The 27,110-nt window shown below is 39.6% G+C and overlaps 1 protein-coding gene across 1 annotated transcript in view; it reads right to left on the bottom strand.

Moving 5' to 3' along the window:
* The window catches only part of glis3 (GLIS family zinc finger 3), a 558,527-nt gene that overhangs the window by 401,825 nt on the left and 129,592 nt on the right, over window positions 1-27,110 (bottom strand). Inside the window, exons 3-5 of the mRNA XM_060846791.1 lie at window positions 20,289-20,295; window positions 19,911-19,924; window positions 7,606-7,790 (exon numbers count right to left, since the gene is read on the bottom strand). Coding sequence (XP_060702774.1) covers window positions 7,606-7,790; window positions 19,911-19,924; window positions 20,289-20,295 — 206 coding nt within the window. The remainder of the gene's footprint in view (window positions 1-7,605; window positions 7,791-19,910; window positions 19,925-20,288; window positions 20,296-27,110) is intronic.

Below are 27,110 nucleotides of genomic sequence, written 5' to 3'. Positions count from 1 at the left end.
ATTTATAACTCGTCCCTAGTTGCCTTTGAGAAGGTGGTGACTAGCTGCAGTCCACTTGGTGTAATTTACGCTGAGTTGTTAGGTATATTCCCGGATGAGATAGACAGATTTTTAATCAGTAACAAAATGAAGGATTATACAGAGAAGGCAGTATAGTGGAGTTCCTGATTATCAAATCAATTATAATCTCATCGAATGGTGGAGTAGTTGTAATGTGCTGAATAGCCTATTTCTGCTACTACATATTTATGGTCTTACAGGCAACTCAGCAATGCTTTTAGGAGCATTGGAGGGAGTTCCAGAATATAACCCAATGACACTGAAGAAATGGTGACATATTTGCAACATTGGAATTGGAAGGGTTTAGAGGGCTATTGGCCAAGTGCTGGCAAATGGGACTTGATTAATTTAGGATACCTGGTCGACATGAACCAGTTGGACTGAAGGATCTGCTTCTGTGCAGTACATCTTTTTGAGTCTAAATAAAGTCAATTTTTATATTCCTAAAAGTTAGTTTCTCTTGTGCCTTGTTACTGAAGAGAATTTGGTTTTAGAAGCTGTATTTGCTGCATTTCAGAATCAAAACATTGAAAGATCTTTTAATTCTTTAACTGTGTTTGAACATATTTTAAATGTGTCCTATCTATACTTGTCTTGAGAGCTGTGAAAGCTGTTTCTGGATAAATGCATTCATCTCTGAATTTGATGATGATCCAGTATATTAGCTTAACATTACCTGTGTAACATAATAATGTAATGAAGCCTTGGCAGAGAAAACGCAGATAACAAGAAAGTCATGGTCCTCACATTATTCTACCTCATTTTGCTTTCTGACGAACTTCAAAAGTTTTTTTCAGTGAATTAGCGGTGACAACAACACATCATCATGTACATTTTGAAAAATGGTATGAAGTGCCGAACCCTGGGTGTACAAGCTATTATCTTCCATCCATGATTTCCCAACCCACAATCATTACAGGGATTCAGACATCAGCAGATCATGCATTGTCAATGAAAGGAAAACTCTGTCAAGATCACTGACCTCCTTACCTGAATGTCTAAGACATACTCATGTTGCATCAAGTCAACCCTTACATTTTTTTTAAAGGCTGATAATCAAATCAAAAGCGAATTTTAAAGGTGTCAAGAGCATGTTCCATTACAGGAAATAAACGTTAGTAGTAGTTTATACAATCCCAGCACAATACTGTGTGACAAAAGTAAATAAGATCGTGACGGAATTTCAAAAACCAAATCAATGTTTTGCACTAAGTCTTCTAATTGTGAAATTAAGATGTAATAGAGAACAAGGCACTTTTGAATATTTCACATCACAAGTATATTCGCTTGCACTCATATGCACAAAGATTCTGCAGAGGTTTAGTTGGGTAAAAGCATGGATAGCATATTAAAACCACAGACATTCCAAGTGCATACCTGACACAGCCAAAGAATAAAGTAATGTTTACAAATGACGCAGAATATTATGTTCAGAGATTGGCCTTGGGAATGTTTGTAGAGTACCAAATCACCTTACCTTGGACATTTTTGAAATTCCTTCATAGATTACTTAGGTCAGTAAAAAAAATCTAATTAGTGGTGAAAGTGTCAGAGAGACAACATAAAACAATATCTTTGCATTGTTTCTCTGCCATCATGTGATTTCAAGGCACATAAAGTTTGATTCTCCCTCCCCCTCCCACCACCCCCTGCCCCGTTTACCTGAGATAACTACTCGCTTTCATTCTGTCAATGAATAACCAAAGAAAAAATCAGCTCGACTTGGAAGTTCTTTCCTGAGGGTCACTTTATGATCAAACAGTGAACTTTTATAAACGACAATAGAGTTTCAGTTGGAAAGAACAATGAGCACATTTGAAGAGCATTATTTTATTGCTGTGGTTTCAAAATGCCATTTTTTAAAAAGATAGCCCACATCTAGGTCAAGGAGCTCAATCTCATTCAGACTGAGACACTTTGCTGTGCCCAGACTAGGCTCATGCTTCAGAGAACCCCAATATGTTAACCTTGGCAACTGCTATAAATAAGAAATTTGTGACGATGTCCACCAGAGGAACTTTACAAGGTCAGCTTATGTTATACCTTCTCTAACAGTGGAGCCAGGATTTGCTCACATTGGCACAGATGTGGAATGAAAACATTGAATTAAAATGACTGAGCGCTGACTCTGGATATTCTGGGTGTTGTGGGGGTGGGGGGGGGAAAGGAGCAGATGGTCTGAATGGCCTGCTTCCAAGCTGCAGGGATTCTAGGCGACCGGAAATCATTCAACCAGAGAAGCAAATAGGAATGTTGTGATAGTAAAGGACAGCACAAAGGGGGAATAGACACAGTTTTCTTCAGCAAAGAGCAAGAGTTTAGATGGTTGTATTGCCTGTTTGTTCCCAGCATTCAGAACATCCACAGGGAACTGCAGGAGAATTTGCAACGGAAAACGAGGATCAAGCCGGCATGATCCACACTGGTACCAATGATACAGGTTGGTAGGAAAGAGATTCTGCAGAAACTGTGTGAAAAGAAAGGTGCAAAATGTTTAAAAAAGAACTTCAAAAGGTAGTAATCTCTTAATTGCTGACTGAGGCGTGAGCAAATTAGCATCACCTAAATGAGATTAAGGAATTAAATGCTTAGTTCAAAGATTGGTGTGTGAGAAATAGGATTTGATTTATAGGACAATAGCATCATTACTAAGGAAAGAAAAAGGGAACTGTGCCATTAAATGGTCTTCACTTGAGCTGTCCTGAGACAGCAGTACTGTAATGTTGTACAACTAGTACAGGAGAGAAGGATTTCAGCTACATAATAGAGCAGAGGATCAAGAGTGGGACGATGGGCTAAGTTAATGAGGACAAGGCAAGGGAACAAGCTAGCAAAAACAGAATTGATATTCTAAGTACAGCAGCAACCCTCAGGTCATACAAATTTAGGAGTTTATCAGCATGTAAGGGCAGAGTTTGTAGCAATAGTAAAAAGACGTAACTTAAAGCTGTACCCATGTGTGCACAGCATCTGTAACAAAATGGATGAATGGCAGCTCACGCAGATATAAATAGGTCTGATTTGATCGCTAACATGGAGATCTGGTTGCAAGGTAACCAAGATAATATTGTAGGATATGTGACATTTCAGAAAGACAGGAAGGTCTATTAATTAATGTTGATGTTAGTACAATAACAGAGATATGCTCTTACATTTAAAGATCAAGATGTAGAATCAGTTTTGGTAGAAATAATAAATAATGAAAATGTGAAGACTTGTGGCAGTATATTAAAAGCTGTGGCAGTATATTAGAAGCAGTCTCATAATGATTTCACTGTAGGACAGTTTAAACAAGTACTTCTGACAAAACTACAACAATAACCATAATTGATTTTAATGTATGAATTAATCAGATTGGCAAAGGAATCCGAGAATGTGTGCTCGTGTTTGTTTTAACAACAGTTTAGTAGCAAATCCTAGAGCCAGAGAATCGCCTATTCTGGATTTGGTAATATTCACTGAGACACATTTAAATAAGGAATATTGGAAATGGGCAGGAAAGTGTTACAGAGATCTATGGCACAGCAATTACAACATCTTTAGCGAGAACAACCATCTCTACTGGCTGCTGTGCTCATCATCAAGAGACAAGGTCCCTCAAGGAGGCAGCAGAAAATGACCAAACCTCATGTACCATCCCAACTCGCTCTCTCTCTATCATTATCCATCACTCTCAGAAAACCACATGCAGATTCAGTACCTCCCTTGACCACCGTTGACAAAATGTGATATCTGCTGGAGGAGGGCTTACTCTCTGAAGGGCTGAGTGGGAATCCTATCCCAATAGCCATCAAGATTACAGGTGTTTGGATTATTTTTAATGTAATTACAAAAAGCAATTGGGTACCTGTGAGACATGTCTCAATTCCTGGCCCATAAATATATCTATGATTTTTTTTGCCAGATTACACCTGTTTACATCCTTCCCCCATGAGGAGGAGAACCAAGCAAACAGGCAATGGCATTGTCCAGTATCTTTGGTCTTTCCTTGATGTAGCGCACTAAAATGCCCGCAGGTTGTTTTGACAACAGCCTGTCACCAACCTGCAGAGTTCATTAACAGGAAACACTCCCACTCCATCAATGCTCAATTTACCTGTGACCATCACTTCCAGATTTTGGACACATGCTAGAGATATGACTACTTGGAAAAACATAATTTGATTAAAGATAGTCAGCATGACTTTGTGAGGGGCAGGTCATGCCTCACCAACCTCATTGAGTTCTTTGAGGATGTGACGAGACAGGTTGATGAAGGTCGAGTAGTGAATGTGGTGTTTGTGGATTTCAGTGAGGCCTTTGATAAGGTTCCCCATGGTAAGCTCATTCATTAAGTTAGGAGGTATGGGTTACAGGGAAATTTGGCTGTCTGAATACAGAATTGGCTGTCTGAAAGAAGACAGCATGTGATAATGGATGGACAGTATTCTGCCTGGAGGTTGGTGACCAGTGGTGTTCCACAGGGATCTGTTCTTGGGCCTCTGCTCTTTGCAATTTTTATGAATGACTTAAATGAAGAAGTGGAGGGGTGGGTTAGTAAGTTTGCCGATGACACAAAGGTTGGTGGTGTTGTATATAGTGTCGAGGGCTGTTGCAGGCTACAAGACATTGACAGGATGCAGAGCTGGGATGAGAAGTAGCAGATAGAGATTCAACCTGGATAAGTGCAAAGTGAATCATTTTGGAAGGTCAAATTTGAATGATGAATACAGGGTTAAAGACAGGATTCTTGGCAGTGTGGAGGGACAGCAGGATCGTGGGGTCCACATATATAGATCCTTCAAAGTTGCCACCCAATTTGATAGGGTTGTTAAGAAGGTGTATGATGTGTTGGCTTTCATTAACATTGGGTTTAAGAGCCATGAGGTTTTGCTGCAGCTCTATAAAACCCTGGTTAGACCACACTTGGAATATAGTGTCTCGTTCTGGTCACCTCATTATAGGAAAGATGTAGATGCTTTAGAGAGGGTGCAGAGGAGATTTACCAGGATGCTGCCTGGATTGGAGGGCTTGTCTTATGACGAGAGGTTGAGTGAGCTAAAGCTTTTCACACTAGAGAGAAGAAGGAAGAGAGGTGACTTGATAGAGGTGTACGAGGTAACGAGAGGCATAGATAGAGTAGATAGCCAGAGACTTTTCCCCAGGGCAGAAATGACTGTCATGAGAGGGCATAATTTTCAGGTGATTGGAGGAAGGCTTCGGGGAAATGTCAGAGTTAGAGTTAGGTTCTTTATGCAGAGAATGGTGGGTGTGTAGAATGCACTGCCAGCGGTGGTAGTAGAGTTAGAGTCATTAGGGACATTTAAGCAACTGTTGGACAGGCACATGGACAGCAGTAAACCGAGGGGTGTGTAGGTTAGGTTGATCATAGATTAAGACAAATGCTCAACACAACAATGTGGGCTGAAGGGCCTGTATTGTGCTGTACTATTCCATGTTCTATATCATCAGACCCGACATGATGTGAGGATACTTGTGAACTCACAGGTACTTGTTGCCTTCCAAAGACCTTGGGTCATGCAGGGATGGCTGCTTGGAGGCCAGGTCTAATCCTTCCAGAACGGCACCTTTGCAGAGTTAGAATGAGGAACACAATGCTGCCCATCCTTTCCACCAGGGTCATAGTGGAACAGACCTTAGGCCTCCTTAAGATGAGGTTTTCATGCCGACACTGCTCCAACAGAGCTTTGAAGCAGCTTGAATAAATGGTGGAAGAGGGATTGTAACAGTGTAACAGGAAAAAAGATTAGAACAGATAATAACAAACCCATTACAGGCAGAGACAAGAGATTTTGGAACCAAGGTTCAGGAAGTGGGAGAGAAACTAAGCAAATAGGCTTTTTGGGACAGTTAGTAGTTGGCACTGCTGCGTCACAGCACCAGGCACCCAGGTTCAATTTTAACCTTGGGTGTAGCATTTGCTCATTGTCTCCATGTCTGTCTCGGTTTCCTTCCACAGTCCAAAGATGTGCAGGTTAGGCCATGGAGAATGTGGGGTTTGAGGATTGGTGGGGTAAGTCTCAATGGAATACCCTTTGGAGGGTTGGCATGGACTTGATGGGCCAAATGGCCTCTATCTGCACTGTAGGATTCGATGAAATACTTGGCGTTTTTTGGCACAAAGGACGATACACACAACCTCCCAAAAATACTTCAGACCAGAGCACAGAGAAATGGTTTCAGGATGACCAAGGTTAGACCATATTAAACGTTTCAAAATGTGTATTGCTGGAAAAGCACAGCCGGACAGGCAGCATCCAAGGAGCAGGAGAGTCGACGTTTCGACCATAAGCTCTTCATCAGGATGTGGGGGGGGGCGAAGGAGTCTGAGAGATAAATGGGAGTGGGGTGAGGCTGGGGGGAAGGTAGCTAAGAGTGTGATAGGTAGATGAAGGTGGGAGTGAAGAAGATAGGTCGGAGAGACGGGTGGAGTGTGTAGGTGGGAAGGAAGATGGACCGGTAGGACTGTTCAAGGGGGCAGTACTGAGTTGGAAAGTGGAATCTGGGATAAGGTGGGGGAGGGGAGATGAGAAAACTGGTGAAATTAACATTGATACCATATGGTTGAAGGGTCCCCAGGCAAAATATGAGGCATTGTTCCGCTAGGCATCGGGGGGCTAGAATTTGGTGGTGGAGAAGGCCCGAGATTTGCATGTCCTTGGTGGAGTGGGAGGAGGATTTGAAGTGTTCAGCCAAGGGGTGGTGAAGTTGTTTAGTGCGTATGTCCCAGAGATGTTCTCTGAAATGTTCTACAAGTTGGCGTCCTGTCTCACCAATGCAGAGTAGACCACATTGAGAACAATGGACATAGTAGATGACATGTGTGGAGGTGCAGGAAAATCTCTGTTGGATGTGGAAGGATCCTTAGATGGAGGTGAGGAGGATGGGGGAAGAATGCCTCATCTTCCACCTTGGGATCCTCCAACCACATGACATTAATGTCAATTTCACCAGTTTCCTCATCTCCCCTCCCCACACCTTATCCCAGATCCAACCCTCCAACCCAGCACCGCCTGCTTGAACTGTCCTAACTGTCCAACTCCCTTCCCACCTATCCGCTCCACCCTCCTCTCTGACCTATCCCTTCACCCTCACTTTCATCTACCTATTGCATTCACAGCTACTGTCCCCCCCGACCCACTCCCCTCCCATTTATATCTCAATCCCCTTGGGCCACTCCCTCACATTCCTGATCAAGGGCTTAAGCTTGAAACATTGACTCTCCTGCTCCTCGGACGCTGCCTGACCGGCTGTGTTTTTCCAGCTCCACACTCTTGGACTCTGACTGTCCAGCATCTGCAGTCCTCACTATCTCCTTATTAAACACCCAAAAAACCAGATATTCAGGTGTTCTAGCATCCCTCAAATCTGAGTGCAAAAAATTCAGCTATTTCAAATCTTTTTTGTGTTGGTTTTCCTTTTCTCAATTCAAGCCACTTATTCGTAACATTAGAGATGGATGAGTTTTTAAAATGGCATTAGAATAGGGAATCACAAGATCAATGAATCAACAAATTATTTAACAAAACAAAACCATTGCAAGACCTTGTATCTGACGCAGGAATGTTTAGATTTGGGTGCATCTGCCGATATAGAGTGCGATTGAAGTGGTTGCTCTGGAAGATTGTCTGGTTTGATAGAAGTCCCGTTCTCTGGACTGTCATGGGACTGCTCGTCACCACTAGATTGTTGCTGGTGGTCTTCCCAATGGCTTTGCATTGCGGTCCAAACTCGGAGCTACCTGAAGTATGTATAAAAGTAAATGTTAGTCTGGATATTTCAAAATGTTATACACTGGTTGGCAACCACAACGAACATATGACCAGAAATATCGAGTTTTGTAATATATGTTAAATAACAGCATGTTTTCAAATCAAACTCAAAACAATAGAAGGGAAAAGACTAAAATAAAACTAAGAACCATGGATGCTGGAAATCAGAAATAAAAAAAAAATTGCTGGAGAAATTCAGCAGGTCTTTAGGACTAAGGGCCATTACACTAACTCTATTTTCTCTCACAGATACTGCCAGACCTGCAGATTTTCTCCAGTAATGTCTATTATTGTCATAGAGGGGTAATGTTGGGGAGCTCTTGTGGTGCAGTGGCAGTGCCCAGGAGACCCAGGTTCAAGTCACACTCACTCCAGAGGCGTGTAATAACATTTCTGATGGAATTGGTTCAGAAAATGTCTGGAGGGACAGTGGTTTCCGAAAGAACTGTTTCAGCACGGTCACCATTGCCATTGCAAAACTCCAGTATATTATATCGTCAACCCTGCAAACTATATTAATGACTTCTTTCCCCCTTAAACTATAAAATAACTTGTAAGCAAGTTCACATTTTTTTAGCTGTGTAAAATATAATGAATCATAATACTTATAATACTCAGTAATTATACATCATTGTTCTACCATTCATCCTACCATATTGTCTTGTGTTTACAAACCTGGTAAAATAGTGTGTAAATATTTCATTAGCAGAATAGTACTACCTCAATGTTTTTTAAACTAACTTATTTGTTCAATCTATTTATTTAATTGCAATTCTGGGTGCCTGTATGATTGAATAATTGCATGAAGACAGTGCTCCAAATTGCTTTTATTCCTGTTACTGGTCTCAATATATATTAAAACTATTTATCCCAAATATGCTGGGATAACTCTTAAACACTTTAATTAAATACCTAGAATTTAAGTCCTCACTATAATTTTGTTTATGTTTAAAATACCTTGTTGATGCAAAAATGTTTCTGCTTCTTTATGCTTCATCAATTATTTGAATGCTTTGTGATCATTCCAAGCTATTCCATTCATTTTGCACCAGAGAGTCATATTCAGACAGTGATTCAATTACAGGTCAGTGCTGATTTTAATCCCCCTCTCTTTCCCAACCATCTGCAGCATCCTATGTTGGATGTTTTACTTGTGGACATGCTTCATATGTCAGACAAGTCTACAGTGCTGAAGTCAGTATAAAGATTACATGCATATTGAATAACCAGGATAGCATTGAAATGACTGCACAGAGGCTAGTATCCCATCACCAAGTCACCCTTTCTTTACTTGTGCACTGTACACTAGCTTTGACCAGCCAGCTCAGAGTCAGTCCCTGAACTGAGGAGATTCTAAACCCCCTGTTGTTTTTTTCTTACAGAACCCCTGACCCTCCTTTTTTTTTTCTTTTTTTTTTAACTCCCGCAACACTACTGCCTAACTGCGGGAGTGCTTATTTTTTTTCCCCAGCACCCATGGTGTATGTGTGCAGGTGTGAGACACAGTGAGAGGCACAAGCTGTATGAATCATTATTCAACTTCCACCACCAGGAAGAAAGGAAACACCCGAGTGGCCAGTGACAAGCAGTGCCCTTCACATCAAAGGGCAATGCTGTGTGATCGAACAGTGAAGGGGAGGGCAGGGACTAAATCAAATAGAGTTGGAGGGGGAAATAATGCACTCCACTCCCTGCATATCCCCTGTTTTTCTTTTTTTCCCTTACCCCCACACTACCGCTTAACTGCGGTAATGCTTATGTTTTCCCCAGCACCCATGGTGTGTGTGTGCAAGTGTGAGACGCAGTGAGAGACACAAAGTGCGCGAATCTTTATTCAATTTCCAACACCAGGAAGATAGGAAAACACCCAGGTGGCCAGTGACAAGCAGTGCCCTTCACATCAAAGGGCAATGCTGTGTGATCGAACAGTGCAGGGGAGGGCAGGGACTAAATCAAAATAGAGTTGGAGGGGGACCCCCTGTTTATTTTTTTTTCTTTTTTTTAGTTTTTTTTTCTTTTTTTAAATTTTTATTTTAACAGGGAAAACACCCGAGTGGTCCAGTGACAAGCAGTGTTCCTACACTCCTTTTTTTTTGCTTTTTTTTTTCTTTTCTTTATTTTCCACACTACCGCCTAACTGCGGTAGTGCTTATTATTTTTATCCCCAGCACCCATGGTGTGTGTGTGCAGGTGTGAGACACAGTGAGAGACAAGGTGTACAAATCTTTATTCAATTTCCAGCACCAGGAAAAGTAGGAAAACACCCGAGTGGCCAGTGACAAGCAGTGCCCTTCACATCAAAGGGCAATGCTGTGTGATCGAACAGTGCAGGGGAGGGCAGGGACTAAATCAAAATAGAGTTGGAGGGGGACCCTCTGGTTATATATGTCAGCCAGGTTTCCTGATTGGCCCAGGTTAACAACTCCAATCAAGGAACTCACAATCAATGAGATCCACCTGTTTCCAATCACTACAAAGACATCCATCAGATCGTACTGCTGTTTATGCTTCAGTTGTGTTGCTCCTTCAATTCTTTTCATTATGAATGTGATTAATAATGTGATAATGACCAGACAATCTGTTTTCTTTTGTTAAGTTGATTAAGGGATAGGTATTAGCCAGGACACCAGTCACATATTCCATGGCCTTCTTTTAAGTAGTGCGATGGGATCTCTTACATCAACTTAAACAGGCAGAGGCATCATAGGAAATCTTACCACCAGAGGAGCAAATCACAGCGGTGCTGCTGTATCCAATTGTGAATGTTGGTGGGAAACCAAGGAGGAATAAACATCTCTACTTTGTAACAAAGTTGTTTTATATTTAATGCTTTTGGTAGAACTTGTATTTTGAAAAATTGTGGAAAATGAATTCAACTTTTTCGGAAATACTGAGAGAGCTTCCTTTAAAATAAGTCATTGAAAGGTCACTGTGGACAGAGAAAGAATGTTTTCAACTGTGTTTCCCAAAATTGCTGTGGCTGGTGATAACTGCTCGTCTGCAAAGTCTGGAGACCTCTGCTGTGACCATTTGAACAGTGGCTGGATCGACAGTGATTGGGGTCTGGAATAAGTTGAAACAAGAAGCCTGTGAAGAAGAATTACCTAGCTGACCTCTCTTATTTCTGAAAAAACAAACTCTCCTGTTCAGTGCATGGTCAATCCTATTTGTTCTTCTGAAAGAGCAACTGAAAGAACTTCTCAATTCGCTACTTCCTGAGCAAGTTATGTCTGCCAAGACTTCAGAGACAACTTGCATGATGAGTGACTTGACTACATGTGCCAGAATATCAGAAGAACAGATTTTCTCTTGAATGAGTTGCCAACGCAGAATAAAACATGAAAGACAGAATTGGGAAAGTTCCCCTGTTAGTCCTCTGGCAAATTCCATAGAAACTCTACTTAACTTCCTTTTACTTGAAATTATGGGTATAGAAGCTTTTACAAGCTAATTGTTAACTTCCTACACATGGGTTAACACATATGTTTAAATTAGAATTTGAAGAATCTGAACATGATGTAAACAATAATATATCTATATATCTTTTTTAATATATATGTGTATAAACATAAAGCACACAGATTAGTTTATATACAGTTTCATCTCAATAGAATGTAGGAACATAGGAACAGGGGTTGACCATTCAGTCCCTTGAGCCTGTTACACTTTTCAATGAGATTATGGCTGATCTGTGGCCTAACTCCATATACCCTTGCTTATCAAACAATTATCTATTACAGAATTAAAAATTAACAACTGATTCAGCATCAACTGCCATTTGTGGAAGAGGGTTCCAAACATCTCCCATCCTTTGTCTGTAGAAGTGGTTCTTAACATCTCTAGATGGTCTGGCCCTCATTCTCAGACTATACCCCTTAATTCTAGAACCCCAACCAGTGGAAACCATTAAGCTTTATCCTCCCTGTCTTTTCCTGAGAATATCTTCGATATTATCCTAACACAACTAGATCATGATCAAAGTATGGAATTCCTTGCATAAGTACAGAAATTAATATTAAAATGAAGCATGAAACAGAAGCATATGAAAAACTTAGGTGCATAAAAGAAAACAAGCTGAATTTAGAGAACAGGAAATAGGATTTTAAACAGTAGAATAGGTAAGGGAGAGAATACATAAGGACTGACAAGCAACGTAAAAGGATCTGATATATAAATAAAAATAAAACATTAAATTAAGAAGAGGTTAGCTTACAGAAAATCAATAATATATACTCATGGATAATAAAGGAATCAAGATACTAAAGAAGTACTTTGTCTCCATTGCCACTTTAGAGTACACAAAAGGCAATAGGAAGGCAGAAGGAATGAGGTGAAATTATTATATTGTGTAACTATAGATAAAGCAATAGTCATGAAAAAGACAATGTCCCTGACTGATATCAGTCATATGATCAATCATCAGCACCCAAAGGTCTCAATACTTAGTCCACACTGTTCCATTAGTTTATTGTAATAACTGACATAATCTTTGTAATTATTAAAATCATCATTAACAACATGCCTACTATTTTCAATTGATCTTACCAGCAGTCCTTAGAAGGGATTGCTCAAGGCTGCCATATTTTAAAAATATTTACTCAAATGACTATATTTGTTTCCTACTCCTGAACTTACCTTAGTCTGTGAGCCGATTGGAGTCAGTCTTGTTTTCCTCCCTGCTCCCACAATCAAAGAGCTGTCTTTGAGACTTTACCTGGTGTCTTCAGCTCATCAGGAATAAACAAATGAGGTTGATCAGCAATTTCTGTGATCCTGCTGTGCACAGTGCCACACTGGATCCCAATTTGAGGCAAACTCTAATCTCTTATAATGTCACCAAACATAAACGCAAAAAAGCTAGACCTTAAGAGCTCACTGGTTAGGGTACAGTTCAGATTCTGTATCCAATTTTCCATACCTTACTTTTGGATAATTTCAAGTCAGTACATGTTAACTACATCCATGATTCCTTACTGATAATGAAAATGTTGCAACACTGCTAGGGTTGGAGGGTTTGAGCTATTGGGAGAGGCTGAATAGGCTGGGGCTTTTTTTTCTCTGGAATGTTGGAAGCTGAGGGATGACCTTATAGAGGTTTATAAAATCAGGAGGGGTGTGGATATAGTAGATAATATTTTTCCCCAGGGTAGGGGAATCTAAAATTAGAGGTCATAGGCTTAAGGTGAGATAGGAAATATTTAAAAGGGATCTAAGGGACAACTTTTCAACACAGAATATATGGAATGAATTGCCAGAGGAAGTGTTGGAGGCTAGTACAATTACAACGTTTAAAAGGCATCTGGATGGGTATATGAATAGGAAGGGTTTTACAGAATACTGAGTGGCCTGGACAGAGTGGATGTTGGGAAGGTGTTTCCATTGGTAGAAGAGACTAGGACCTGTCGGCAGAGCCTTAGAGTAAAGGGAAGACCTTTTAGAAGGAGAAACTTCTTCAGCCAGAGAGTGACAAATCTATGGAATTCACTGCCTCAGAGGCCAGGTCATTGAGTATATTCAAGACCAAGACAGATAGGTTCTCAAGTATCAAGGGGATCAAAAGTTATAGGGAGAAGGTGGGAGAATGAGGATGAGAAACATATCTGCCAAGATTGAATGGTGGTGCAGATTCGATGGGCTGAATGGCCTAACTTCTGTTCCTTTTCTTATTGTCATATGGTTTAGAGAGGTATGGGCCAAATGATGGCAAATGGGACTAGATTTATTCAGGATATCTGGGTAGCATGGACAAGTTGAACCAAAGGGTCTGTTTCTGTGCACCTCTATAACTCTCTGACTCTATGAAACGTGTAACTGCATAATCAACACTAAGACTTTCTTGGAGATCAGACTCTTAGATATTCAAGTTGGATGTCAAAAGTGACAGTAGAAGTAATCAAATCAAAAGACGACAATTTAAACTGGAAAGTCTAAAAAGGAACAAATGTGATTAATAACAATTTGTCTGCCTAAGAGAAATAAATCTGTTGATTGTGTGTTGAATTCTACCTTGGATACAGAGAGGAATGATATATAACATACAAATTCTTCTCACTGCATTCATTCCTACTTCTACAATGACAGCTATCTTTAACAATATAGAGTTAACATGTGGCACCTAAGAAGGATAAAAGATTGCCCATGTGTATCCTTAAAGACTGAATGAAAACCTCAAGAAAAAAAATTCCAACAATAACTTTTGATGTAAATTGAAATAAAATTTCAGATAAGATCTTTTTCTTGTTCTACATCTCATTTTTTATTTTCTATCTTGTTATCTTTTAAGTAAATTGTTTACTCACTTTAAGTTGAACTATTTTATTTGATAACTATGCTTTCCATTTCAAATAGACCGAATATGAATAGCCTCTGATGTAAAACAGCTCAGTACAATGTTAATTGCTGTACGAGTCTCTGACTCCAACTGTTAAACCTGTTGCAGGTTACCCCCACTGCCAGCTCATAATGCCCATTTAGTTCTTTCCTGAAGATGGCTTTTTGTATACAATTCTTGATCAACTAAAGGGACACATTAATCTGAGGCTATTGTATAATTTTGTCCCATTTTTCCGTGTTTAGAGTGATTCTATTGAAATAAACCCTCTCCCTTCCCTCACGGCCACCCAACAGCCCCTCTTCACAATCCCCTCTAACTACTCACTGTATGGCCTTTCTCCCAGTCATAATACACAGTGACCCTTTCCACTAGCCTCATTCAATTGGCCCTCCATCTTCTCCCACATTCATGCACTCACTAAACAGCTCTTATTCCCATCACATCTCCCTTCCCTGCAGCTCATTTACTCAGCATTTCTTCTTTTCAACACACTCTTTTATGTGTGTGTGTGTGTGTTTGTCTCTCTATCTGTCTCTCCCTAGCAAAAATATTATATAAAGGTCAACATGCCTAGGTTTAATATTGTTAATTGTAATATCTTTTTCAGCAGTGACTCAGTCAGATGCCCATCCTTTCCAACAGGAGGAAAATACAGTACAGCTTTTCTCATTCATTCATGGAATCAGGGCATCGTTGGCTAGGCCAGTACTTATTGCCCATCCCTAACTGCCCAGAGGGCAATCAAGAGTCGACCACATTGCTGTGGGTCTGGAGTTACATGTAGGCCAGGCCAGGTAAGGATGGCAGTTTCTTTCACGGAAGGACATTAGTAAACCAGATGAGTTTTTCACCCAAGTATTGACCATAGAATCATGGTCATCATTAGACTGTTATTTTGTTTTAAATTGAATTCAGATTCCACCATCTGCCTTGGCAGGATTTGAACCCAGGTCCCCAGAGTATCAGGACTGACAATCCAGTGATTACGCCACTAGACCACCACCTTCCCAATTACATTACAGCATTACTGAAGAATGGGGAAAAACTTAAACTTGTTCATGTTGCACTCATCAGGGCAGATGCAAAAATGCCACATTTTAAAGGGAGCAGCCAATATATCCCACCTGAGAAAGAAGTGTTGATTAATTGTCGAGTTATCAAATCTATAAGGAGAGAAGGTCCCATCTGGCAGCTTTATTGTTTGAGGTGGAATTGAGACAGACCCTTTGATCTTGATATAAATAGATAAAGACAATTAGATCTATCTTTACAAATTTTTTGTATCGTAAGTGAAAGGAAACTGTACAATAGTTAAAACAGCAATGTTTCACGCCATGACTATTTTGATTTCATGCAGGAGTAGCTATAGATACGGAGAACCCCTCTGTTAATTAAACTAAACACCCAGAAAAACTCACCTCGCCTCGTAATCTGTTAAAATATGAGTGACAGAGAACTCCCAAATTCCACTATGTAAAGAAAGTAATATCAATTTATTCTTTAACTCTAAAGGTGAACATTAAACAACAACTATTTACAACTCTAAGCCTCCGTTCACGTAAATACTTGTTATCTGCCTCCAACGCTATAATGATATACTTTTCCAATAAAAGCCCATATTATACGTACATCAATTTAATGTCAAAACTACACAGTGGCTGTCATCAGTGTCTGTTTCCCACGGGTTGTCTTTGGTCTTTTGCTGCAAATGTGTTCCAGTTACTCTCAAAGGTGACAGTTATTCTGTCGAAGGCAGTTGGCCTCACGTCTGACTCTCAAAATATCTGCTTCTTTATTCCCATAACATTGGATCATCTCATTAGTTCGAGTTGGCAAGACCAATAAATTCAAACTCAATTGGGTTTTAGTATCCTGGGGCATAATTTAAACTGGTTGGCTAAATTCAAATGGTTGTCAAAACAGCAACCAAAACTCAGGTGTTTATTTCACAACCAAATGTTACAAATTTTCAATTCTCCAGTACAGTCTGAGACTGTTAGTCAGTCACATGACAGGTGCTTCCAAGCTCTGAGTGCAAAACAGCTTTTACTCTCCCTTAAAGTTACACGATATGCCTTCCACTTCATAACATCTCCCTGATACGAGAAAGTAAACCAGCATAATAAAAAGATTACATCAATCTTTTTCTACTTCTTAACCCCTATTCCAAGGAAATATATAGGATATTAATCTAAATTCATATTAATTTCTGCATACACACACAAAAGAGCATTGGTATCTGTTCAATCTTATACAGTCATAGAGATGTACAGCACAGAAACAGACCCTTGGTCCAATTCACCCATGCTGACCAGATATCCCAACCTAATCTAGCCTCATTTGCCAGCACTTGGCCCATATCCCTCTAAACCCTTCCTATTCATATCGGCAAAAGTGAGGACTGCAGATGCTGGAGATTATAATAGAGAATATGGTGCCAGAAAAGCACAGCAGGTCAGGCAGCAACTGAGGAGCAGGAGAGTCAACATTTTGAGCAAAAGCCCTTCATCAGGAATGTAATGTCCTGATGAAAGGCTTTTGTCTGAAACGTCGACTCTCCTGCTCCTCAAATGCTGCCTGACTTGCACACTCTCTACCTTTCTTATTCACATACGCACCCAGATGCCTTTTAAATGTTATCCGTACTTTATCCATTAAATCCGCGATAATGCATCTGCTGTCACATTCTTACAACCTGCAACATATACAATTTGTAAATTAATATAAAAATATGAGACTATTTCATTGGAGTCTTGTCTTTAAATCATTCCAAGAATGTAAGAGAGTTATGATCCATGTACACAACTGTCTCTGACACTTTGTTTGTCATGTAAAAAATAAAATGTTCAAGGCCAGTATCAAAATCAATAATTCCTTTTCAATGGCAGAGTATTTTCTCTGGTGGGTGTTGAGTTTTTTTGAAAAGTAACCAACTAGTCATTCAATTCCATCATCATTTTCCTGTAGCAGTACACCTCCAATTCCTATATCACTAGCATCAATTGCAACTGTTAATGGTTTCAAAAGTTTTAGTGTAGCTAAAACTGATGCCGTGGTTAATGCTGCTTTTAAACTGTCAAATGCCTCATGGCATTGTTTTGTCCACCAAAATTTTGCGTTGTTCTTCAGTAAATCTGTTAGCAGTGTCACCACGCTGCTGAAGTGGGGAACAAACTTCTGATAGAATCCACTTAGTCCCAAAATTCGAAGCATCTCTTTCTTTGAGAGTAGTTGTAGAAATTCCTTGATGGCCTTTGTCTTTGTGTTTCTTGGGGTAAACCCTTTCAAGACCGTTGTTATGTCCCAAGAATGTCACCTCTGCTTTCATGGATTCAGTTTTCTTTAGGTTTATTACCAGTTTTGCTTCTCGTAATCATTCAAAGAGCTTTGACAACTGTACCATGTGATCTTTCCATGATTCACTAAAGATCACGACATCATCCAGATAAACTGCACAGTTTGGTAACCCAACTACAACTCTGTCTATGAGTCTCTGGAATGTGCTAGTGCGTTCTTCATTCCAAACGACGTCACTATAAATTGATATAGCCCATTTGGGGTTACAAATGCAGAAACTTCTTTCACTATCTTGTTAAAGATAACTGCCAATAATCGCACAGTAAGTCCAACTTGGTGATGTAAGTGGCTTGTCCAACTTTCTCTATACAGTCCACCAATCTTCGTATTGGGTATGAGTCTGATTTTGTTACGGCATTGACCTTCCAATAGTCCATACAAAATTGTTGATTCTCATCAGGTTTGGGATGAAAACGATTGGCGAACGCCACTCACTCTGACTCGGTTCAATGATATCTTTGTTCAGCATTGCATCCACTTACTTCTGGACCTGTGTGCCTTTGAAAGTATTAAGCCTGTATGGATGTTGTTCTATCGGAACAGCATTCCCAACTTACACCTCATGCACGATAGTATTAGTCCTCCCCATCATAAACCTGCATATGTCCTCATATTGCTGCAACAAACCTTTCAACTATGTTCTTTGCTCCTGACCAGATAGTTCACTAACTTATTCCACTCCTCATGAACTTGCTCATTGTCTAACATAATTTAAGGCCCATCAAACTCCATAACATCTGGATTTAATTCCTCGTTCTGCAAGGTAGTAACTAACGCCTGTTTCTTCAGTTCCCTGTCTCTATTATAACAAGGCTTCAACATATTCACACAAAATACCTGATACAGCTTTTTTCTGTCTGGCATCTTTACTGAGAAATGTCAGAATCTCAGAGTTTTTATCTGCCACTTGCTTCATGCTATGCTGTGCCCTCTTCAGGTGCTGTTTAGCTAACTCACCGATCCAACTTAATCTCTCCCTCACCACAGATACATAATCCAAGTGTGAGATCTCTGACTTCGGTCCTGTCAATTTTTCTTTAATTACTTTCAAAATCCCTATCACTTCATGTCTGAATATTAACTCAAAGGGAGAAAACTGAGTTGATTCATTTGGGGCATCTCTAATGGCAAACAATACAAATGGGATACCTTTGTCCCAGTCATTCATGTCAACCTGACAGTGCTCTCTTCATATAGTCTTCAGGGTCTGATGCCACCTTTCTAAGGCTCCCTAGGATTCAGAATGATATGCATTTGATTTAAAGTGCTGTATGCCTAAGCTATCTATGACCTCTGTAAACAACCTAGCAGTAAAACTAGTCCCTTAGTCTGATTGAATCTCTCTGGGTAGCCCATGCCACATGAAGAAAGCTATTAACTGCTCTACCACTTTTATGACAGGGTAAATCCTCCTATTTAATTTAGAACCAACAACACAGAAAAGATTGATCCCCTGCGGTAATCTGTAAAAATTCGCGTGACCAAGAACTATTTAAAGTAAAAATTTACAACTTTATTTCTTAAAGTATAACAGAGAATAACTAACAACTATTTACAATTCCTTTCTCTGACCTATCTGTTACATTTCCTTCTAAAATATTAGTCCGATTAAACTCCCGATTATGATTTACAGGAAAATTCAAATTTTAAAACCAGCCAGTGGTCAAGTCTTCTCTTTATTTTCATCCGTAGATTGGCTCTCCAGGTCAGTGTTGAGGTTTTTCTCTGTGCAAACTCCTTATCTAGACAGGTATCTCTCAGACAGTTCTGACTAGCAGTCTACAACTGTTAGTCTGGTGGCAGTTCTCCTCCTAACTCTTCAATTTTCCCCAGTCTTATATCCCAAAGCATCAGATTGTGTGATTGCCTTTAAGATTGTCAATATACTTGACTGGGATTTGGTATTTTTCAGGGTCTAATTTAAACTGATTAGCCGAATTCGAATCTGTTTTGTTGTTCCCAGGCAACTAGCTAGCCCAGTAGCTGGAGCACATTTTACATTGTATCTTATTAAGAACACTTGGTGCTGTCACTGCTAGCTTTTACTCTCTTAAAGGTACAGTACACCCACATCTTCATAACAGCCACCCTTCTTGCCTTCATACTGCGCAGTGGAATTATCTTCGGAAATCTGGTAGACACATCCATTATGGTTACAAGTACTGTTTCCCAGTATTAGTTTTAGGGAGGTGACCTACACAGTCAATCATAACCCATGTGTTAGGTTCTTCAAATGCAGGAACTGGTAACAAAGGTGCTGGTTTAATTACTGCCTATGGCTTACCCACTATTTGGCATGCATGACATGTACGGCAAAAGTTAACCACATCCTTGTGCAGTCCAGGCCAATAGAAGTGCTTTTGTACCTTAACCTGAGTCTTCCTCACACCTAGGTAACCTCCTACTGGCAATTTATGTGATTAGATTACATTAGATTACTTACAGTGTGGAAACAGGCCCTTCAGCCCAACAAGTCCACACCGACCCTCCGAAGAGCCACCCACCCAGATCCATTCCCTTAAATTTACCCCTTCACCTAACACTACGGGCAATTTAGCATGGCCAATTCACCTAACCTGCATATTTTTGGACTGTGGGAGGAAAGCAGAGCACCCGGTGGAAACCCACGCAGATACGGAGAGAATGTGCAAACTCCACACAGACAGTTGCCTGAGGCAGAAATTGAACCCGGGTCTCTGTCGCTGTGAGGCAGCAGTGCTAACCACTGTGCCACCGCGCCACCCACCATGTGCTACCCATAACACTTCCTGGCTGTATGCTACCAGCAACACAGTCTGGTGCATGTCTGCCCATTTCTCCTCTGCACTAACCTGGAACTGACACTCTGTCAATCACTCCTAATTTTACTTCCCCAGTCTTGAGTTGGCATTCCAACCTGAACTTAAATAAGGGAATGCTAAATTTCTGTCCATCTATCCCACAAATTACCACTCTCTCTGGTAACATGTCAAAAAGAGTGCAAATACGTTCATCTCTTATTATTAGAGTCTGATTTGATCCTACATCTCTCAAAATTATAACTTATTTCTCTTCTCCCTCTGTTCTTTCTGAGTAAATTTTATCCACAGGGGTGAAGTGTTTATAGAGATCAAGTACTAACTCCAAACCTAGCCCCTGCCTAGGGTGTGTACTCTCCTTCAACTCTTAGACCTTTCTTTGGGTTTCTTTTTACTAATTTCACTAATGACACTGGATTAGTCTCTTTTACCACATCTTTTCTCACTGTGCCTGTCTTCAATGACCAGCACTGTGACTTTATGTGTCCCACTTTACCACAATGTAAACCCCTGAGGTCTTTCACCTCTTTTTCACCCTCTTGTGCCTCTTCTTTCACCTGTGGTAAACTATTATCAACGTGCTCTACTCTTTGTCTTGTAGTGTAGGATCTCCTCTTCAGCCAGTTTCTATCCCTCACAGGATGAAATTCTTGCCGAATTCTTTGCTTTATGCCCGAATGCATTTTCACCTGCTATCTCTGCTGCCGTTCTCACTTCTTGAACTTTCTGTTCATCCACATGAATTCTTATCATCTCAGGAAATGAGTTTTTAAACTCTTCCAGCAGAATAATCTCTCTTAGAGCCTCATAGGTTTTATCTATTTTTAAGGCACGCACCCATCTATCAAAATTACTTTGTTTAATTCTTTCGAACTCAACGTAAGTCTGACCTGGTTCCTTCTTTGTGTTTCTGAATCGCTGTCTATATGCCTCTGGTACCAATTCATAAGCACTTAAAATAAATTCTTGATTAATTATTTCTTGATCAAGAAATGTTTAATTTCTTGATCTCTTGACATCTCATCTGATAGCAATACATATGCCTCGCTAGCTCGACCTGTTTAGTCTGAGCTAGCATGACCCACAAGATCTCTGGCCACTCCATCTGTCTGGACAATTTTTCAAATGAAATAAAGAAGGAATTGACACCTTTCTAATCAAAATGGGGCAGAGTTTAACATATTTGTATGTATCACTCCCTTCTCTCTTCATCTCCAACATGTTAACTTGATATTCCTGATTAAGTCGCAACTTCTGAAGTTCAAATTTTCTCTTGTTTTCTCTTTCTATTGCCTCTCTTTCTCTATCCCTTTCTTCTCTCTCTCTTTCTTGCTCTTTCTTTTTATTTTTTCTCCCTCTTTGCTCTGCTAAGAATCTTCTGTATCTTTCTTTCTCTCTCTCTCTTTCTTCTCCCTCTCCTTTTCTTCTCTCTCATAGAACACAGAACAATAGAGCGCAGAATAGGCCCTTCGGCCCTCGATGTTGCGCTGACCTGTGAACTATTCTCAGCTCGTCCCCCTACACTATCCCAAAATCATCCATGTGCTTATCTAAGGATTGTTTAGATCTCCCTAATATGGCTGACTTGACTACATTGGCAGGCAGGGCATTTCACACCCTTACCATTCTCTGCGTAAAGAACCTGCCTCTGACATCTGTCTTAAACCTATCACCCCTTAATTTATAGTTATGTCCCCTCATACAAACTGACGTCATCGTCCTAGGGAAAAGCCTTTCACTGTCCACTCTATCTAATCCTCTGATCATCTTGTATGTCTCTATCAAATCCCCCCTTAGCCTTCTTCTTTCCAATGAGAACAGACCCAAGTCTCTCAGCCTTTCCTCAGACCAGGCAACATCCTGGTAAATCTCCTCTGCACCTTTTCCAATTCTTCCACATTCTTTCTGTAATGGGGCAACCAGAACTGTACACAATATTCCAAGTGTGGCCGTACCTGCATTTTGTATAGTTGCAGCATGATATTGCAGTTCCGGGACTCAATCCCTCTACCAATGAAACCTAACACACCGTATGCCTTCTTAACATTTTCTCCATCAGCCTACCATGGGGAACCTTATCAAAGGCTTTACCTTTTCTTATCTCTTGGCTCTTCTTTCCCTTTCTTTCTCTTCTAACTCCATTTTCCTCCATTATAATTTAAGTTTTTCTAACTCTAAGTTAGAAAAGTGCTTGACTAACTCACTTACAATTTTAGCTTTACTTCTATCTTTGGTTAGACCCAATTCTAAGCTATTTGCTAATTCTGAAAGTATTACCTTTTTCTGTCTTTCTAAACTTTCTTGGAAAACTTAGGAATCATCTTCAAACCCCAGAACGGCTTTAGCAATTTTAAGAGCCATTTCTCCCATTTTTAATTCAACCAATCACAAGTAATCGAAATTAAACAAACTGTCTCACCTAAATTTTATTTAAAGATTTAGTACACTAATCAGCAAGTGTTTAAATCTGCTGGGACCTTTCATACTCCACATCTCAGACTGGATCTATCTGAACCCTGGACTCGAACCCCCAGACTGTTACAACACAGCTGTGAATCCTTCTGCTAACTGAATCAGACACCTAGAAAAGCTCACCTCACCTCATAATCTGTTAAAATATGAGTGACAGAGAACTCCCAAATTCCACTATTTAAAGAAAATAATATCAATTTATTCTTTAACTCTGAAAGTGAACATTAAACGACAAGTATTTACAACTCTAAGCCTCCTTTCACGTAAATACTTGTTATCTGCCTCCAACTCTATAATGATATACTTTTCCAATAAAAGCCCATATTAAACCTACATCAACTTAATGTCAAAACTACACAGTGGCTGTCATCAGTGTCTATCTCCCACGGGTTTTCTTTGACTGCAAAGATGTTTCTTATGAAAAAGGTACCTTTGATAGAGAGTGTTTTGCTGGCAGTTACTCTGTCGATGGCAGTTGGTCTCACTTCTAGCTTTCAAAATGTCTGCTTCTTTATTCCATAACATCAGATCGTCTCATTGGTTTGAGGTTGCAAAAAACAATAAATTCAAACTTGATTGTGTTTTAGTATCCTGGGGCATAATTTAAACTGGTTGGCTAAATTCAAATGGTTGTCAAAGCAGCAACCAAAACGCAGGTGTTTGTTTCACAGCCAAATGTTACATATTTTCAATTTTCCAGTACAGACTGAGACTGTTAGTCAGTCACATGACAGGCGCCTGTAAGCTCGGAATGCAAAACAGCTTTCACAGTCTCAAAGGCACAGTACACACTTTCAATGTTATAACAATTATATAATAAAGCAAACTGAATAAATTAGTTCTGCAATCTACTTAACAAAGATCTAGCCCTCAATAATTGTGTATAAATAAAATTAATTTATCACTTTGTTCCAGGAAATAAATAGCTTTGTACTCATATCATTTCAGCTCATTACAGTTGTCAAACACCACTAAGAATTTACATTCATCCTATAGATAGTGAGGTGTATTATGGAAACAGGTTGGGCTAATACCAAACTTTGTGCTAAAGTTATCATGGGTTCCATTTACTGGCGATTACAGAGGTGCAGTGGTGGGACAGATGAATGTAATCTCAAGTCTCTAATCATCATGATGTTGAGTAATCCTCATGGACTATTTGGATTTTTTTCTCCTTCTCAGGTTTATATGTCCATATATTTATATGTTGTCCTAATCAATGTTCTTCCATGACTGTCTTTATTCCAGCAGATCTCTGTTTATATAGTTGTATTGTACAAGTACATTCAATCATGTGCTAACATATTTCACTTAGAAGTATAAATCAAATATAAATATATAAAGTTTTTAAAAAATCTGTTGAAAGCTCTTATACTGTGAGACATTTTTGAGAATAACAAGTTACACCTTTCATTAATTTGAATCCAATATGAAAAAATTAACAAAAATATCCTCACTGTATAAAAAGTGAAATGAGAGTTTGTTTATTTTAGTGGTGGGATAAACGTTAAGAACAACATCTTACTTAAGTGTGCACACATCCATTGTCTAAGGAACAGAAGATGTAAAATTAAGATCAGAACCTGGGAGGAAGGCCATGAGGAGGAAAGACCACTTGAGAAATGCCAGAAGAAAAATCAGCAGATGTGATACATCTGTAAGCATAGGGCAAACATTCAGTCATCGATAAAACTAGGGCAGAAAGTCTGCTTCAGGGACAGGATGTGAGAAGGCATGGTCATCAGACAAACAGATCAATGCAATTCTGTATTTTCAAAACACCTGATGGGAAATTCAAGAAGACCCTTAATCTTACTCAAGTCAAGTAAATTGAGACCAAGTATGATTATAACAGAATATGGGAGAGCCATACTGATGCTACAGCAGCTGGTGTACAAGGTCATACATCTATTCCAAATGTGATACATAGCCATCACCAAAACGTAAAACTCAAGTGAACCAGATTGGGACATCCAGTCAAAGTTTCAGATTGTCTTGACTTGTATGCTTTGGACTTGGAGATGGGGCAAGGGGTGAAGAGATCTGTTAATGGTGGTTACAGTGAAAATGGTAACTATGCTGTTAATAATGACATTAACGATTGCAAAGACTATGCAGATGAGTAGATGTAAACTACTGGAATAATGTAGAGAGAAACTTTGGTGTGGAAGGGGCAGGAGGAATGTAGTATGATGAGATTCTGCACACCATGGTGTTGTAACTGATCAATAACTTTGACGCCAGTCAGGAACAAGATACTTGTCTACAATGAGCAAGTGAAAAGAGAGGACTCACTCACTGCATGGGAGAATTGGTTCTAAGATCCTACTAGTCAAGATGTAAACGTAAGCATTGTTGCAGGGCACAAAGAGCTAAGCAGCCTTGCTTAGAGATAACTAGTAAACTAAAACAGGGACAATGTATGTGGAGACACCCACAACCACAGTTATTCCACACTGGTATTTCATAGTGCAGGCAGTGGTCTTAGCTAAAACCAGAGATAAAGCAGTATGTTGTATTGTGAGTGGGATCTAATCAAGGTTGAATTCAGATTGAGCAGAACATTTCTATTTTCAATTATTTCTCGCTCAAAATAAATCCTAGACTTGGATTTTCTTTGTAATCTTGCTAACCTGTGGCTTGGTGTCCTTGTATTTTGAACTCCCTTTGGTCTTCTTCCCCATTGAGATATGCACCTCTCAAGTAATATTTAACCTCACTGTTCTTCAAACAAAATGTGCATACAGTGCATTGACAGGTATAGGGACTGTTATCGCACACCAATTGGACATTAAGGGAGTGAAATCCTTGGATTGATGTAATGACGTGGATTAAGAGCAGGAGTCTGTTTATCCCCCTGAGTGAAAGCTATTACACAAGAAATCAAGGAAACCTAGCCATCCATTAAAAAATTACTGGTGCACACTCAATTTTTTTGTTTCTATATAAAATTGTGATGGTGCTGTCACTTTAAAAGGATTTTTGTCCTGCTTTTTTCCGGAAGAGAGGCTGTAAGGCAAACTGGTTACTGAAGGTGACTTGTGTAAAAGACTTGTGAGGTTTGCTTTTTTCTGACAACCTGAATGGGGGTGGTCAACTCTCACAGATACAGATCTCTGCGTTTTGTTTTTTTTTCAGTAATATCAGAAAGGGTCTCGAAAGAGTTGGAAGCCTAAGTGAAGGTCTCTTGGCTGCTACTCTCTCTGAATTTTCTCCTGGTGCTTTTGCCTCTCAGATTGGAGAATTGTATATCAGAATCTGTGTCAGAATTATCCTTTTTGCTGAGGGATGTGTTTAGGGGATATTACTGTATTGGAACAGTTAATTACTGTACCTATTACTCAATTAAGTTTTCCAGTAGTTATGTTATTCTAAATTCCTCTTTCTTCTGTTTATATTCTAACTACAGTATTTAAATAAATTGTGTTCTGTTTAACGTCAAGTAGTTCGACCAATCACATCACTTCTGGAACACAATATTTCACACCTGCCTTTAAAATGAAAAAAAGTTATGTTGTAGGCTACCTTCTTAAAATACTTTGGGGAGTCCAAAGTAATGGTCCATTACATAAATATTATGAACTGAGTTAAACTTCCAAGCAGACCACTAAGTGCTCACCTTATACAAGAACGAAGCTAACAGGTGTTGCACATTGTTTCACTGAATGGGCCAGTGACCAAGAAATTCAACACAATACTGGCCTTCTGGGATAGTTCACACTGTTTTATTCCTAGAAGTTTGCATACCTCCTTGCAAAGCTAGTTCAAAGCTGTTCCGAGACTTCTGTTGTAAATTGCAGCCTTACAGCAGGAGATGATCAAACCAGAGGACTGGAAGATAGGAAATTTTCTGACATTTGGTCATCACAGAAGAGAGGGGTAAGCCCAGCATTACCGACCTGTTGGTTCAATATAGTTTGTGGGGAAGATCTTTAGAAACAACAACGTGGGAGAAAACTACGTTGCATAAGCCTTGTCTAACAAAAAATTAGCTAGCATAGACCTTTGAGGGCAAATTGTGTTTGACTCACTTGATAGATATTATTGTTGAGACAATAGAGAATGTGAAGAAAAAGCGCAGTATCAGCATGTACATAAAATAGATGAATGAATGAAACATCAGACAAATGGATTTCTTTTCAGACTATCAGGAAGTGCCCAAAAGAGATCCCAAAGTTTCAGCCCTAGGACCAGTACTGTAGTTGATTGACTTGGTCTTCGAGAGTCAGGACACAATTTCAAAATCTGCAGGGAATACAAATTTGGTGTGTAATAAGTGACAAAAATAGAAATTGCTGTAAATGCTCAGCAGGCATG

The sequence above is a fragment of the Hemiscyllium ocellatum genome, chromosome 2, assembly GCF_020745735.1.
Source record: "Hemiscyllium ocellatum isolate sHemOce1 chromosome 2, sHemOce1.pat.X.cur, whole genome shotgun sequence".
Classification (NCBI taxonomy): domain Eukaryota; kingdom Metazoa; phylum Chordata; class Chondrichthyes; order Orectolobiformes; family Hemiscylliidae; genus Hemiscyllium; species Hemiscyllium ocellatum.
Note: the sequence above shows the minus strand (reverse complement) of the source record. Positions and strands in the feature narration are given on the sequence as shown.